General features: G+C 42.3%; 1 protein-coding gene across 1 annotated transcript; it reads right to left on the bottom strand.

Moving 5' to 3' along the window:
* Positions 1–579: 579 nt before the first annotated feature.
* On the bottom strand, positions 580–7720 carry sult6b1 (sulfotransferase family, cytosolic, 6b, member 1). Its single transcript, XM_026191023.1, has 7 exons — positions 7435–7720; positions 6175–6287; positions 4017–4106; positions 3576–3702; positions 1920–2014; positions 1680–1836; positions 580–1555 (listed from the first exon to the last, which is right to left on the bottom strand). Exons 1-7 carry the CDS (start codon positions 7628–7630, stop codon positions 1428–1430), a joined length of 906 nt encoding a protein of 301 aa, XP_026046808.1. The 5' UTR covers positions 7631–7720; the 3' UTR covers positions 580–1427.
* Positions 7721–17515: the final 9795 nt, after the last annotated feature.

Raw genomic sequence — 17515 nt, forward strand, 5'->3', positions numbered from 1 at the left:
ACAGCAGTTACTTTCAACACAACATTAAACAAACAGCTTAAAGGTTCAGTATGTAGAATTTTTCACCACTAGATGTCAGTAGATTGCAGGTTGCAATCAGCTGAATTCTGTTTTCTTACTTCTCCCAATTTAAGTGTATTATTCCAGCTATGGTGGCTGTTATAGGACAAACAGGGTTTTGTCAGCCATAGATAAAAAACATTACCATCAGATTTTATCCCTTACCAGCCACAGCTGGCTGTATATTTCTACTACAGTTTGTTTAAGAAATACTTTTCATACAAATTACATTTGAACATATTTGAATAATATCATCACTTAGCAAAAGATCAGGAAATACAAAAATGAACAGTTTGTTGGATAATTTAATTACACACTGTTCCATGGACATTTATGGATACAGTATGCTTTTAAAAAAAAGACAAAATAGCCAGAAAAAGTACTGACTGTACCTTAAATTAAGATTGAAAAGCTAAACTTTTGAGATTTAAGATTAAAGTCATCCAACTTCCTCAAAACATTCAGATGTCCCCCGAGAGTAAACTTTAAAATTGTTTCATCATAAAAAACCCGACAGAGTCAAGACAAAAGAGATCTATTGTTTATTGCAATGATATCTTCCAGCGATGTGCTGTTTGTAGTAATGTACATGTAACTCAAAATGTGACTGTTTTACAGTATTGTTTGGTTGCCACAGAATCAGCCACAGGAGTGTTTCCTGAACTGCACCATCATGGTTCCAGGTAGCTGCCGTTCGAACGAGTGTGCTCATTTGATTTGAATCATCAGGAGTACACCAAACATCTCTCACTTTATCTACTTTATGTGATTTAAAGGAAACAAAAAGCGGTTTTAGTTTGAGTTAGTTTTCCTTATTTCCTGGTCTAATGATGGATGTTCATATTAAACTTGACCAGAGTTTTAAATAATGAGATACAATAATCCCTGTCAGTCAAAAGCTCCGGTTGCAGACTGCTATAAACACTCAGTTTGTGACAGTTTTTTCTACTCTTGGATCTGTATGATGTCAAAAAGAGGTCATCTGAGGCACAGGAGCCCCACCCCCATCTGATGTTCAAATTGAGAAGTGGGTGGTGCATATATTGCTTGAATACTGGTGCTGTGAATAATGCAAAGTTATCCAGTCCAAGGATAGAAATATGGAGCTGGAAATGAGCAGAATAGGTTCTAATCACAACACAATCAGACTTCGGTTGAAACTACATTTGCATATTGGGGTTAAAATGCTTGAATCATGAGATCGGTTTTCCCTCTTTCTATCCCTTTTTTTCTGCTTGTTTTACTTGAGATTTTAACAGTGGGTCTTTGGCTGTGAACTGAGCCTCATCCACTAATTTAAGTTTAACAATATTAAAGGTAAACCCACATAAAGATGCCTTTTCCCAAAGCTCTCCTGTGTCTTCCTCCTACTGACAGTGTGCTTGATAGTTAAGTTTGGCTCCTATCTTTGTTCCTGCCAGACGTTTGTTGAAGACCTCGTCCATCTCTCGGCTCTGCTCTGGTGTGAAATGGTTCTTCCAGTCTCCAACCTCACCTTTGCAGGGACACAAACATCACAAAGTGAAACAGCTGCATTTGGATTCCACCTGAGGATTGATAAGATGTTGGCTAAGTATCACAGTATGCATTTCTCGTTTTCTAGGCTACTTTCTGGGCACCTTTCCTGAAGAAGACATTCCCCATATTGCCGTGGGAGCTGCTGGAGCTTTCCTTCATGGCTTTGAAGGTGCTCGCATCTGCGATCTGCTGCACCTGAGCCTCTGTCAGGCTGAAGCCGTAGAAGCTGGAGATCCTACGGATGTTCTCGCTCAGGTCCTACGGGAAACAGAAGAATCATTACCGCACATTACCACAAACCCCTGCGGTGTCTAACTGTTCTATGTCAAATGCAGCTTTACCTGTTTCAGCTCTTCATATGTAACGACCATGACATTGGGGTCGTCCATCTTCTTCTCCCAACCTAAGGCGTGGTCAAAGTAAGACCCCCAGGGAACTACACACAAACAATGACAAAAAATTAATGAATCACCAGGTCAGAAGATGGCCCCCAAAATCGAAGCCACTCTTTCCCATGCTTAGTTAGAAATGCTTCTGTAATTCTAGTCTTCAGATTTAAAATCAAATTTTATAGATTTTTTTAATCTGAATAAATTATATATATCATATCAGAATATCTCAATTTGAGACGTGTAATTTCCAGGTCTAGGTTCAAATGAATTAATCAAAAACGATTTGAATCTATGAAGTCATTTTTTCACAAAAACATATTGTCAGGGTTCTTCCCAGTATTGACGATGGCTTGATTTCCAAATCAATAATCTCATTCATTCTAATGCTTCAGAAACAGTTTTTTCAGAAGCTCTGAAGTAATTTTTAGGACCTAAAGGTAACCAAATTATTGCTTAACCCATTCTTAACGCCTAAATTTGACCAAGATATTTTTAGCATCCAAAGCTAAACTAAATAGTTTTTATGTCTGTGAAGGTTCTCAGTCATCGTAGTCTGAGGAGCTCGGAAAGAAAAGCGTCATCCAAGAAGCTTCTTCAGTTATAAAAGCAACTGGTGGAGAGTCCCAGATTTTAAGGCCTATGGGAGTGTCCCCACGAGGGTCATGGTCCCCAGTCGCCCACTCACATCCTGGGCCATCTGACCTCAGGAAATCACACGACAGGGTGGGGCCAGGTTTCACAATGAGCTCACCCTTGGCTGATTGTGACCCACACCCGTTTTCACACCTTGGCTCAGGCGATTAGAGGATCATCAGGGGGTCCTTTTGTCCCTCTGTGGGGGGACACTCCCACTAGGTTTAAATCTGGGACTCTCCACCATTTGACCTTAGAACTGAAGAAGATTCTTGGATGAGAGGTGAAACGTCTTCAAGCAACTTAAAGAAGTCCAGACGCTTTTCTTTCCAAGCTCCTTTGACTAAATCGTTTTTCACACCTAAAGCTGAGTAATTTTAGCAAACCAAGTACTGATGGAATAATCTCTGGTGTCTCAAGCTAACCAAGGCCTTTTTTTAATACACTCTTGGCAGTAACTTCTGTGCCACTCGTTGATAGTTTTCTTTGCAGTCAGAATTTATTTTAAATAATTTTTGCTCTTTTTAAATCCAATTTCAGAATCACAGAAACTCACAGTCTTGGACCGAGTATTTCTTCTGTACTTTTTCTCTTTTAATAGACATTATAAATCTCTTACTTACAGGTTATGGTATCTGTGTTTATTATACTCTGACAAGCATCTCTCTGTGCTCAGTCCAGGCCTGATAAGCAACTAAACTAACTGTTTTATTGCAGTGCTTCATAGCAAACTCACTAAGTGGGGCCACAGCAGCTCTTTGCCCCACTTGGACCAATCCAACATTTCCACCGTGACCCTGCTGAGTCAGCACTATGTGCTGTTTGTGAGGCCACAAGTGCAGCAAGGCTCAAGATTATGAAGCCAAATCAAAGAGTGAAACAAAAGCTGGTATTTTTATGGACAAGGTTTGGACCACAGTGTGTCCAGCGTTCCTCACATTAATAAGTATTATGCTCGGTTTGTTTGCTCACCTTCTCCACTCATGAACTGGGAGTAAAAGGTGTCCCAGGACTTTGCGGATGGGAGCGCTGGGTTGCTGTTGGAGAAATGATAGAAGGAGACCATTGTGTCTTTCGGGTTTCTGAAGACCACCAGAATCTGTGCAAGAAAAACCACACAAATGAGATTTTATTGACCTGGAGAGAGGAGAGAAAGGATACAAGAACAGAAAGACGGGAACAACAGTTACAACTACTCTGAACATTGGCCACATTTTTCCTCAAAGCAGGGTCCATGCGTCGGTCTGTTCTTTTTCTTACAGAGTTTCCACTGTCATCAACCAAGCATCTAAATCCTGGGGTTACATTTGGAAAAGCTGCAGTTCGTTGTGGGAATGAGAGCTTGAGTTTTACACAGATGCTTGTGGCAGCAGTATGCAGCTGAACGTCTCCTGCAGAGCTCGTGAAACTCACCTTAGTCTTCTTTTCGTAGAAGGAAGCAGGAATGTTGTCGGGGTGAAGGTGAGCCCCCAGAAGTCTTGGAGAAGGAGCTTCTTCCACGTTCTGAGGGTGGACAAAACATACCATATTTACCCAACATTTTGTGACATGCACTTAGAGTCTTGTTGTGGTGAAAGCAGGGAAGGCGTTGCTTGTGCAAACACTTTGGCCCAGGGTGTGGCTTTTCAGGAACCCAGTGTACCAAAGGTCTGCAGCTTCACATTCTCTGGGTCGATTCAGTCTGCTTAAAGCAAATTTGCAGAATTTCCAGACTTTGCTTTTAAGGATTTTGCTTCCTGTGCTGTAATTTGTCAGGGTTGTAATGCTACAGGGTTCGACTCACGATGAATTACTGTCTGCATGTTTGTGACTGAACAGCTGCAACACGCCCAGATGTGCCTTTTCTTTCAAACAGGAAGTGAAAAAGCACCTTCAGGGAATCACATCTGCTCCTCAGTGAGCCAATCGGCTGCTTTTTCCAGAGTCAAACCACAAAAATGCTGAACTCTGTTGACTTTGTTGACTGCTATAATCTTATGTGCAGCACTTTGTGATTCTGTCTTGAAAGGTGCTACATAAATACAAATTTATTTTTTTATTTTTTAAGTATCTTTGATTTATTTCCAGCTAAACCGAATTTAAGTTTTGGAAAATTATGAGGAAAATGCTGTGAATCCAAACAGGAACAAACAAAGCAGCTGCTTCACATGATTACGTCACACCTGGAAGTGATTTCAGCTGCAGTCAAGCTGTAAACACAAACGTTTAAACGTAGTTTCAGGATTTATTCTTTTAAAATATTCACTACACAAACTGTTTGATTACAGTTAAGTTGGCGTGCTTGAATCCAACCTTTCACCTAATATGACTTCATACAAATATATTAGTTCTTCTACTTTAGGCAGGCACGTGTGATCTAACTGTACTTTTTAACTTGCAGTTATTAAACACAGGTTTTACTGGTTTTTCTTCCTCAGGCGACTCTGGGATCAAATCAGTGCTGTCAAAAGAAACTGAGGAAAAGGCCTCCATACTCTAAACATGAACTGTGTAGGAATCAGCCTATTAAATGACTTCCACATGGGAGCAGACAAACCAACTTCCTGAAGAAAGCAAAGACTGAAAAGACATTTTGCTCTGTTTTTACATAGATGTGATCTTCATCTCGGGGTCTGATTTAAACCTTTTATCTCATAAAATGTTGAAGCAGCTCACAGACGTTCAGTGACTGAACGCTGAGGAGAAGCCTGACAGGAATCCAGATGTGGATCAGGGACCTCGTCAGTACTGTGCTGTAAAATAACATCCACACAGCTCCTCATCAATGTGTGCTCCGGGGTTCCAGTACAACGAGCCCTGCTTCTTTAATTTATTTGATGTGTTTTGGTTTAAAATTGTAACGATGAGAAAACGGACAGCCTTCTCCCGGTCACATAGAACTGAGAGAGTCCGAATAATTGCTAATTACTTTATGTTTATATTTTTTAATTGTTAAATTGAATGAACAAGGCTCGGCCAGTAGCAGCAGCTGATGAAATATTGTCTTATTTTAGTGCATATTTTACAAACATCAGTGTTCAGACTGTTAAATTAGTAATCTGGGTTAGGGTTTTAGCCCACAGTCGGCCCAGTACGATATAAATGCAGATTATTCTGAAGCGAATCATGCAAAGCCACTGTAGTGGAGCCTAACAGTAAAAATGAGCTCACATTAAAGAAAAATGCATGAGGGGAAAATGCACTTCTGTGGTTTCTGGGTTTGAATGACATCTTTATTTTCATCAGAAGGTAACGGCTATAAACTGTACTGAGAGACACGAATGCTGCAGACAGTGAATGTGCCTCCCCTGGAGCAAAGCCTTCCAGTTTCTTAAACCATGCCTGTTTATCATATAGCTAAAAGCACCACACACACAAGTGCTTCAGACGTGTCGCCGCGCCCGCGCTGTTAGATGGTATCTGTGTTTGCACAGGAGCAGGTGTGTCACGCAAACACAGAGGCGCTCTGCACGGCTCAACCTTTCACCTGTACAGCACACCTGCAGACAGGAGGCCGGCTTCTAACAATAACTGTAATAATAATGACTGATTTTTAGTGTCTCATATACATTATACAACACACACACACAACCTTTAAATTTTCTGGTCCATGAAACTCGATCAGCGGTGGGAGTTTGCTTTCCGACTTCACGCCTGTAGCCGCTGTGATGATCTTCTTTATCACCCCGACCATCCAGTTGAAACCTGCACACACACACACACGCACACACACACGTGCGGTTGTGCTATCATTGCAGAGATTACACAGATATAAGGCCTATAACCCTTTCGTGCTCTCTTTGGTCGTTTCTGTGCAGATCTGTTTGCTTATATTTGCGTGACGCTGGCTTTGGTGGAGCATTAGCCAAAGAGCCGCACGCTCACTGGCTTGTCAATCATTAGCTGTTAGTCAATGAGAATATATTGGATAATCCTTTCTGACACTTCAATGACCAAAAATGTACATTTTACTAACTGAGCTAAAACCTTTTATTCAATATGACCTGAAATAAGCAGCCAAGAGCATGAAGTCATCAGGAGAGTGTTTTTAAGAGGTCCCAGCAGAGGGCAGACTCAGCTACCATCCACTGACGGCCTTTAAAAAGTTTCTCCAACAGAAAATAAGTTTCAACTTTTGCTGTAACCTGGTAGATTTGATATGAAGTGGTGGTGAATGTTCACATTAAACATGTTTCTAATGCTGAGCTCAGTGTTTCCCTGTGAGACTAAAGCTCACACAGCTTTTATACTCTCAGATCTGCATGATGTCACAGAGAGGGGTATCCCTTTGCTCGTCTGAGGAAAAGGATCAGTGTTGAGCTGTTAGTCATGCACAGCTGTCTAAGAACAAAATAAGGAAGTAAAAATGAGCCGAGCAGGTCCCGAACTTCAACTGTGGCCGCTTCCCCGTTTTTCCCTGATACTCGTCTGTTTGTTTTTTGTGCTCTTATTTCAGACTCGTCACTTCCTGGTTTCACGTGTTTCCCGCTGTTGTAATCTTTGCCCTGCCCCTAAAGTTGACCTCCTCTCTGTCTTTGTTTTACAGCTGGTTTCCCTGTTGGATTTGTTTGCCTGCTCTGATTAATATCCGGCGTGTGAACCTTTTCCTCGCCTTTTAAATCATCTCTGAGTAGTCGGCTCATGATTGATTGCACATTGTCGTGCACTCTTGAGGGAGTCTGGCTGCTGCAGAGTGAAGAGTTCAGGGATTGCACCTAGAAAGCTCATAGGTCAGAGGTCACACCGTCTGATGGAGTTTAAACACGACTAAAAACATGTTGGCGTTTTTAAATGAAAGGCTCTCATCTTCAGCTCATTAACAGATCTTTTTGACTCGATCAGCATTACTCACCACATTTGGGGTAAGCCACCAGCATGATGTCGTCCTCTCTGGCCTGCATCTTCTCCAGACACTTTAAATGCTCCTTGGGAGACAGGAGGGTCGAGTACAGCACACCATTGTATCTGTACACCTTCTCCTCGTCGCTCATCTCCTTCGCCTTCAGCATCTTGGCCTGCAGCGGGCCCATCGGTCCCTCGCCGCTCATCCTGACTTACGCACGGAGCAGAGACTCAAAGAGGAAGGAAACTCGGGAGAAGCTGCAGACGCTGCTGGAGCTGAAAGTGAGAAAGCAGAACTGAGACACAGAGGAAAAAGGGTGTGTGTGTAAAGTAGGAACAACGGGAGGAGGAGGAGGAGGAGGCATCAAGCACCTCCCCCTCCACACACACACACACACAAATATGCAGAAAACCCTGGATTCATGGAGGCGTGGCTGAAGGCTGAATGGAGATCTCTGGACAAGGTTCACCATATGGAGGTGCCAGACTGACTCACACGCACACACACACACACACACACACACACACACACACACACACACACACACACACACACAAGCGTTACAGATGAGCTTCCTGTGCTCCTTTCTGGTCGGTGAATTGTAAACAGCTTCCTGAAGCGATCCTCTAAATGTGAACTATTAGCCGACAATGACGAGTGGCACAGGAAGCTTTTTAAACTGCTGCTTTAGTGAAACACATTTAAGCATTCGTGTCTTTTTTGTCATGTATTTGTCTCTTATGACCAACTCAGCCCATCACTGCACTCCTGCTGCACAGAACTAACCAGTTGTGGGGTTTCATAACCTGACACCTGAATACAAGTGAAGCCTTTATTTAAGCCTGTGTCTAATTCCCGGACACCGAAAAAGTTAAGAAAACTTGTTTCATGGCCAAAACGAGAGACAGGCTCCAAGAGCAGAGCGTGCTATAAGTGGGCGGGGCTAATCCTCATTCATTTATCATACAAACCTCAGGAAGCTATTATGTGTCAGTCTCTTAGAAAGAGGCCTCAGTGGCTGCACTGAGGGCATACACAGCTACATTCCTCCAGAGGAAAAGCGCCCTGCTCAGCCCCGGTCCATGCGGGTCCCTGTGGGTGAGGCTGTGAGTTATCTAACAGTCCTCCACACGCGATTCACTCGTCTGCCTTCGTGTCAGCGAGCTGCTGTGCAAAAATCGTTTGAAAGTAAACAGTTCCCTGACAAGAAAAACATGTCACATTCCTCAAATGCACCACGACAATAAAGTTGTTCAGCATCGAGACAGCACTAAGCTTTATTTAAGTGTCAGGCAATTCAAACAACCCAGCAGATACAAATGCTGACAACAAAGCTAAACTACTGTGAGAACTAGAAGATTCAACTACCTCTAAGAACAGAAAGTCAGTCTAAAATATTTCACAAACTGAAACGAGTGAAGCTCTGGGAACAGACGCAGCGATCGGGACACGACTGTTATTCACTCTCTCATTTATAATTATTATTAATGTAAAAATGTCTGCTTATCAAATATCAAAGAGCAGCTGAGGTCTGCAGGGACTAACTCTTTGTTTCATATTTGCATTGTAGGCGTGGCCTAAAGCCTTCTCTTTTCACCAGGTTTATGGTGCTTAATGTTAAAATGTGAGGTCAGCATGGGGGCGGGTTAGAAGACAAAGGGTACCTGGGTGCAGCCGCCCCACCCACAGCAACTATGTCTGTGGAGCATTAAACTGTGTGCCGACGTCTTTAGGACCCCTCTAACTGGTCGCAGCAGATGGCCCCGCCCCTCCCTCAGCCTGATTGTGCCAGAGGTTTCTTCCTGTTAAAAGTTTTTCCTTCCCACTGTCACCAATTTATATACATAAAATTGAATTGGATAGTCTTTAACCCCCCATCGGTTTCACCCCTGCCTATAATGTGGATACAAGCTGTGCATCGATGGAGCTGAAGGGCTCCAGCAACAATATCCAAGTTTGTCCCAAAAAAGAGTGAAAGAAGTTGTTTTGCTGTTACATTGAGTACAATAGTTCGTGTAGACGTGGGTGGATTTTGACACTGATCAGTGAAACATTCAAATATTAGATTTAAGCTGCATCGTGTCATTAACTCGGGCTCCCATCGAGCGTCTATGTCTTTATATTCTTCTGCAGCTCAACGATACAAGAGCCTCCTCCTACTGCTCGCGTCACTGTGACAGAAACTGTTTTTCATTAGGATTTACATTGTTATTGTTCTCTCCAGTATTATAAACAGATAAATCATCATGAAATCGTTTTGTTAAAACAATGAACCTGTGGTGACGAGCTCAGAATCAGCTGACTGATTTCTGAACAGCAGCTTTAGTGAGTTTAATGAAGTCGGCAGAGAACGCAGAGGCGTGCTGACATTGGGTGATTAAGCATAAAGTAGTGGTGCTGTGGTTAGCACTGTTGGCTCGCAGCAGGAAGGTCTTGGGTTTGAATCCAACATACACAAAGTGCTGTGGGAGGACCTGCATGGAGCTGAATGGCTGTGTGTCTCCACTGAGACAGCCGTGTGACCCGTCCAGGTGTGGCCCACCTGGAGACGTGACTGAAGGATTTGTGCGATTAAGATGGAGTCAGAGGTTCAATGGATTACTTTAGGTACCATAACAGCTGACACGCAGCAGGTACGAGGTTACACAAACACAGCAAAGGACACAAAGGACAGGTGTCCTGATCTGTGGTTCAACCCTCAGTAGGTACAGAGGGCAGCAACACACCCACATTCAAGCAAACAGGAAGAGCAGGATTGAAACGGGGAAGACGAGGAATTAGGAAATGATCTAGTGCATGGGTCAGGATGGTGACATAATCTTTTTACAGGAAAATAGTGTGTCATGCTGAGTCGTCAGTCCTGCAAACACGTGAAGAAACAGGATGAGGAGGAGCTGCTTTATGCAACACTTTGGGCTTTTTATGGCGCTACGTTTGTCCAGTAGCTCCAGTTACCACAAGTTATCATGTAAAAGGCCACAAGCAGTTTATTCCTCCTTCATTAAAACCCTTCACCTCTCATTCTTCCTCTTTCCTGTTCCCCCGTCCTGTGCATTCGGATTGTAATAACTCAAAATAAAAATAAATAAATAAATAATTATAATAAAGGTCAAATAAAATATGACAATCAAGTAAACCAGTATAGCAAAAGCTGTACTGGCCTACTTGGGAAAATAAATCTGTTGGGTATTTTTCTTGTCCTTCAGACAATAACTGTGATTGCTGCAGAGCCGGACGGGAGATAAAAAGATAAACGTGTAGAAAATTCATTTATTCACAGAAAATGTCCTTGTACTTGTCATGAATCGCTGTGTGGCTGGCAGGAATTGGACCCAAAATGCAGGCTCTTAGACACAAGGGGTGAACTCAAAACCACAGCTTTATTTGCTGGCTGGGAAAAGCATACCAAACTGGAGAATGACAACCTAAACTCACAGGGAGACACAGGGAGATCCACACAGCATGAGGGACAACGCAACACTGACTCAGAGAAACACAGGGTTTAAATACACTGGGAAGTAACGAGTGGAATGAGACACAGAAGGAGGGCACAGCTGGGAGAAATCAGGACTGACGAGACAAGCAAAGCAGGACGCATTCACATAAGACACAGCCCTTCAAAGTAAAACAGGAAGTATGACACAGAGACGCAAACTTGACACAGTGGAGACAGCAACTAAGAAACACAGAGACACAAACCATAAGGCAGAGGACTCTAAGAACCGAGAGACACAGAGGGGAACTCAAACATGCAGACACAGACTTACACAGAACAGAGGGGACACAGAGAAACATGAAGGGCAAGGGATCGAAACTAGAAACCATAGAACAACTCACACAAGTACAATAATACAAAAATCACAAAGAACTAAACATGCTGGGTGGGGAGACCCAGGACTCTGACAGCACTGTTGTATGGGTGGCAATGAGTGGTGGGAGTCTTTATCAACAGGGAAAACTACAGAACTTTAACATCTGTCCACTAAAGCTGTCCAGTGGGCTCACACCTGAGTCACAGTGTGACGACAAAATAGACGTCTGACGTCTGAAAAGAATGAAGAACAGCAATCGACAAACTGTATAATAATTACCATCAAATACACCCTTTATTTAAGAGTATTGAACACTGTAAACAGGTCATCATCAAAATGCTTTCAGGTCTTCAGGTGGAGTTATCCTGAGACTCACGAGGTCACCATTTACTCATAACATGTTCTAGGTCGTGTTTTATTCGTCCCTTTTCTGCTTGGTCTCCTTGCTTGTGTTTGCATGTGTGCGTTATTTGCATTATCAACACACATAAGCCCCTCGTCACTTAGCAGCTGCACATGAGGACCGACTCTCTGTGGCAGGATCGCTCTGAGCCAACTCTGACGTATGTTGTCTGTGAAGGTTCTCAGTCATCCAGGTCATCGTAGTCAAAGGAGCTTGGAAAGAAAAGCGTCTGGACTTCTTTAAGTTGCTTGAAGACGTTTCACCTCTCATCCAAGAAGCTTCTTCAGTTCTAAGGTCAAATGGTGGAGAGTCCCAGATATAAACCTAGTGGGAGTTTCCCTTTGAGATCCCTTCCCAGACGCCTTAACGCCCACTCACATCCTGGGCCATCTGATCTCAGGAATTCGCATGATAAGGTGGGGCCAGGTTTCACAATGAACACACCCGAAACTCTGGCTGATTGGGACCCACGCCCAGTTTCCCACCTTGGCTCAGGCGATTAGAGGATCATCAGGGGGTCCTTTTGTCCCTCTGTGGGGGGTCACTCCCACTAGGTTTAAATCTGGGACTCTCCACCATTTGACCTTAGAACTGAAGAAGCTTCTTGGATGAGAGGTGAAACGTCTTCAAGCAACTTAAAGAAGTCCAGACGCTTTTCTTTGCAAGCTCCTTTGACTCTGACGTATGTTAAAAATATTATTGTTACACTGCTGCTCGTGGTCTTTGCTCACAGGCTCACAGTTTGTTGGTTGGTGAAAAGGGGGCGGAGCCTTTCAGTCTGTGGCACCAAGGCTGTGGAACAGTTTCCCACCACAACTACGTTTGTTGACTCTGTGGAATCCTTTAACAAGCAGTTAAAACGTGTTTGTTTAAACAGGCCTTCAGTTAATCAACACTTTTGAATTGTTTTGAATTTGCATTGTTTATATTGTCTATTTTATTACTTAATGTTTTCTTTATTTTAACCTTTGTTGCCTGTCTACGAAAAGCGCTTAATAAATAAACCTGACCTTATTTTATAATATCCTAACATGCAATGTTAATGCCATCTGTATGCAGATACTGCTTTCATTCATAAATGTCAGTTTTCTAAAAAAATTACAGATGATTTTGATGTTTTTGTCTTTTAAATTTGTAAACCTTTAAAATAAAAATCAAACTTTTCCATTTTTATTGATCTCGGGTGTTTTTCCATCATCTGCGTGTTTGTGTCTTTTTCTCTGTAAATTTAGATGAAACATTTCATCTCATAAGTTCTGAGCCGGCTGGTTTTACTCGCAACCTTTTTCTCTTCGGGTCACGTAGAGCAGAAAAATCAGGAGAGAGACTGAAGATGGAACTCAGTGATGCTACGTCTTAGTTTGATTTGCACCAAAATCTAAAAGCTCAAACAATCAGCAGCATCCCTGCTGCACCGGGGCACTTTAGTTCTGAAGGTTAGCAGATGTATCAGAAGCAGATCCTTTTTCAGGGCTCTGAGATGAAGCCGGACGGAGAAAAATACCTTTGGTCTAAAAACAAAAGAATCTGCCAGTCTCAATCGCTCGCTTGTTCTTCTGGTCCCTCACCCTTCCTCTTTGCTGTCCTCAGATAACTCCCCTCCCCCTCCCCTCTTCACCCGCTGTCTTACATCCTGGCTCTCCGCCCGGGGCCCCTCTCGGCCACAGCGGCGATCGGGGCCTCACGGTGTCATTTGCAAACTGTCCCAAACAAAAAACTCCATTCAGCTCCACGCAAAGGAGCAACCACAGATTCCACACACACACACACACACACACACACACACACACACACACACACACACACACATTTCCACGCCTGAATCCGTCACGCTTCTTCATCTTTCTCTTAAAGTGTTTAATTAATGAATGATTTTACACCCTGCTGACTTTTCCTGCTGGCGTTTCAAACACCTACAAAGACGCGTCTGTTTCTGCTGGGAATGATTTCACTTCATCAGAATGATGCCAGGCCTGTTCCCGAGTTTTACTGATCGCCATAATCACGATTAGAAAGTAAATAAAAGGCAGCAGAGGTTTGAGTAAAATGGAAGAACACAGATTAGTGACAGAAAAGGTGTTGGCTGACGTTTATCAAGTATGAACATATCTCAGTTTACTATTTCTTTATATCAAAATTCTCAAAAAGTTGTAAGTTCGCATGACATGTGAGTAAAAACAGAATGCATTGATTTTATTCACAATAGAAGACAAAACAAATGAAATGTTCAAACTGACATGTTTTATTATTTCATGGCAACAAGACGTTGTTAGCTGGAGGCAGATTTTACAGGTGACTGCATCTATTCCAGCAGCACGGCTTCGTAGGAGAAAAGCCGCTGAACCGGCCCGCCATCTGGAACATCTGGAGCATCACGAGGAAAAACAGGATGAAGCTGAGCAGCTGGAATCCTCCATCAGACTATCACAGACTGATGTTAGAGAAGAGGACGCTGCTCAGTGGCAACATGGACAAAAATATTTACATCTAGCAAAACTTTTTAAAAATATTAGCCACTTTATACTATTAATATTTTTGGCATAAATTTTATGAGAAAGAGAAATCAGTAGAATTTCTGTCTTGTGAAAACTGACGTTAGCTAAAGTTAAATATCAAGATTTTAAAGATGAAATTATTTCAACATCCGGCTGTGACCTCACGGTGACCCTGAGCTGGATAAGGAGAAGATAAAACACCTACTGTCACATCGCCGCCCCCTGGTGGTGAAGGTTTTAGTTAGGTTTTGCAAAGGGTAATCAGGCAAACAGAGAAAGCTGAATCACAAATGTGCCTCGGCACGTTTGTTCAGGAGCTTCACTCACTAAATAAGCCGCACACAGCGCAGTGATCAGGCTCTATCAATCTGGTTTTTAAGTGCAAAATATCAGTATTCTGCTGAACTGCCTGTGAGACCTGAATGCACGGTGGCCCTCAGAGGCCAAACGAACTGCAAATAGAAAACTCTGCAAAAGCACATAAAACACAACAGAAATGGGAAAACAATGCAAAAGGAAAAAGAAAAAAATCTGGAAAGAAATCAGAAGTGTTTCTGGGAAAGTGATTTGATGGAAGTGTGGCGGTGGATAAGTTTTTAAATGGCCGACAGCCAAAGAGTAAACTTCTAAAAGTGTGTACTGCGTTTAATCTCACTGATTTATGTAGAGATACAAATGTTGGCAAAGTCACGTGACATTAGTGATCTCAGTGCAGCTCAGGTTCCACTTGTTTTTAAAGCCTTTATGACGCACGGCGTTCACAGACTGACATCAACCTCACAGAGCGGTTACGATGTTATAGATAAATAATGGCAGAATATCCCAAAACGGAACATGTGACACCCACACACATGCTGGGAACACTCAGCTGAATTTCACTTTTACAGTGATGCACAAACATCAGGGTCGATTACACTAAGCTGGTTCTGCTAGTGGTGTCGAGCTAAACCGACGTTTGTTTTAAGGAGAAACGAGTTTATTCACAGGAGCCAGACGCTTGGCCAGTGGGGGAACATGTAGCTCTCATCTTATTTAGTAGCCCTAATACTAACACAAACAGGAAGTACTCCTTGTGCTGTTTCTGTAGTTCTGTACACCACCTGAGCCCATCACCTCTCTGTCTGTCCTTCACGTTCCCCTTCTCTCTTTCTCTTTCTTCTTTTTTTTTATACAGGTAAGCTTTCAGACAAATGTAGGGGTACCATATATTAAAAGAACAATATTTATCTCTTTCATAGATAATGCATCCTTATATATCAATCAATCAATCTTTATTTATAAAGCACTTTTCATACAAAAAATGTAGCACAAAGTGCTTTACATAGTTAAAAGCAGCCCACCCCACCCTCCAACTCACTCCCTGCACTCTCATTAACATAAATGATGTGAATACACACATATCTCCCCCCCACCCCCCCACCCACACACACGCACACTTAAAGAGTAAAAATTGGGCTGGGTTCACATGAGCCAAGTGAGGAAACACTATCACAGGGAGCCGTCTGCACCGAGAGCCGGTCACAGACCGCAGCCTCCAGGCCGGGCACACAGCAGGAGGGAGGCAAAGGAGGCCCCCAGCCAGGCTGAGAGGACCCCCAGAGACCCAGCAGCCACAGTCGATCACAGCCCCGGTGCAGAGAGCGCCCTCCGAGGAAACACTGGAGATATGACACAATAGGATATATACAGGGTAAAATGATAAAATAAACAAGAACGGGATACAATATAAATATAAATATAAATAGAGTAAGAAGATTAAAAAATGGATAAGAATAAAATCAATAAATATTAGGTAAAGCCTAAATTAATAATAGAATAACAGGATAGAATAAATAAGCATAAAAAATAAATAAACGCTAAGTAAAAGCTAAATTAAAAAGGTGGGTCTTGAGCCTGTTCTTAAAAACATGTACGTTCTCTGCGGCCCTGAGCTCCTCCGGCAGGCTGTTCCACAGACGAGGACCATACCACTGAAACGCTGCCTCTCCGTGAGTATGTGTCCTGACTTTAGGGACAATCAAAAGGCCAGTACCAGAGGACCTCAGGGTCCGCGAGGGTTCGTATGGTAAAAGCAGATCTGAGAGATAAGAAGGCCCAAGACCATTAAGACATTTAAAAACCAATAAAAGAACTTTAAAATCGATCCTGAAACACACGGGGAGCCAGTGCAGCGATTCTAAAACCGGTGTAATGTGGGCCCGCCCTCTGGTCTTCGTCAGCACACGAGCTGCCGAGTTTTGTAAGTTGTAAAGTTGAAATATTCTTTTTAGGGAGACCAGAGAGCAGGGCATTACAGTAATCAATGCGACTGGTAATAAAAGCATGCATCAGCATCTCCGTGTTGGCCCGAGAGAGAATAGGGCGGACTCTGGCTATATTTTTTAGATGATAAAATCCAATTTTGGTCACATGTTTAATATGTGGGATAAAACCAAGCTCAGAGTCAAAAATAACACCCAGGTTTTTCACTTGTAGCGAAGGACATAGTAAAAATGCCTCTAATTTAGACAAGAGTTTCTCTCTCTGAGCCTCGGGACCAATGATTAAAACTTCAGTGTAAAGGGTATTTGTCTTTGAGATGAACAAGATACAAAGTGATAGGAAATAGAAATAACTGCACCTCAAATGGTATTTGAAACAGGTTTAAATTTTCTAATTGAATTCATCTAATTTAATACAATAAATGTAATGTCTGACATATTATATGTACATTAAATTACCAAAGTGTGATAGACAATGGTCTCATGAAGTATATTAGCTTGTTGTTTTTAACTAGCTAATCTTAAAATGACTGTCTCTCCGCCTCAGATATATCACATACCAATGTGAAATCAGTCAAAATAAGATGATAAAATGTTTCCAGCGGCTAATGTCTTGGTTGCTAGGTAAACTGGGCAGCGCATCGTGGGCTAAACTGTCCCATTTCACAACCTCTCTGGGAAGGCAGTCTTCAAACTCTTTGAAGACTGGGAACCCGACCGGCACCGAAATGTATGAAGGACCACACTGAGTTTGCTGTTTACTGTTAGCTTGTCACTTCCGCATCCGGTCCGTCAAGTTACTATGTCGCCAGATATATATATATATATATATATATATATATTTATTTATTTATTTATTTATTTATTTATTTTTTTAACCAAAAAATGTTGTATTTTGTGCACTTTTGCAGCGTGTTTCTATTTGCCTGTGTTTTCTTAAGTTGCTGTCCCTACCCTCACCTCTACACTCGAGCTTTTCCTTCGTCATGCTCCATTTGTAACATGTTTGATTTGGCGCAGGATGCCCTGTCTTTCAGTTTCTCGGGACTTGGAGCAAACACTAACAGTTTTTAAATTCTAATTTTTCAATTTTTCAATTATATGTAAAAAAAAAAGCCT

Source organism: Astatotilapia calliptera, chromosome 13 (assembly GCF_900246225.1).
Source record: "Astatotilapia calliptera chromosome 13, fAstCal1.2, whole genome shotgun sequence".
NCBI lineage: Eukaryota > Metazoa > Chordata > Actinopteri > Cichliformes > Cichlidae > Astatotilapia > Astatotilapia calliptera.

Bases quoted from the DNA above. Each gene is read 5' to 3' on its own strand.
- sult6b1 (XM_026191023.1), bottom strand. From the start codon at position 7,630: ATGAGCGGCGAGGGACCGATGGGCCCGCTGCAGGCCAAGATGCTGAAG. The intron at 3,703-4,016 runs GTGAGTTTCACG...TTTCTTGCACAG, and splicing joins TCTACGAAAAGAAGACTAAG to ATTCTGGTGGTCTTCAGAAA. The intron at 1,837-1,919 runs GTAAAGCTGCAT...TGTTTCCCGTAG, and splicing joins CATATGAAGAGCTGAAACAG to GACCTGAGCGAGAACATCCG.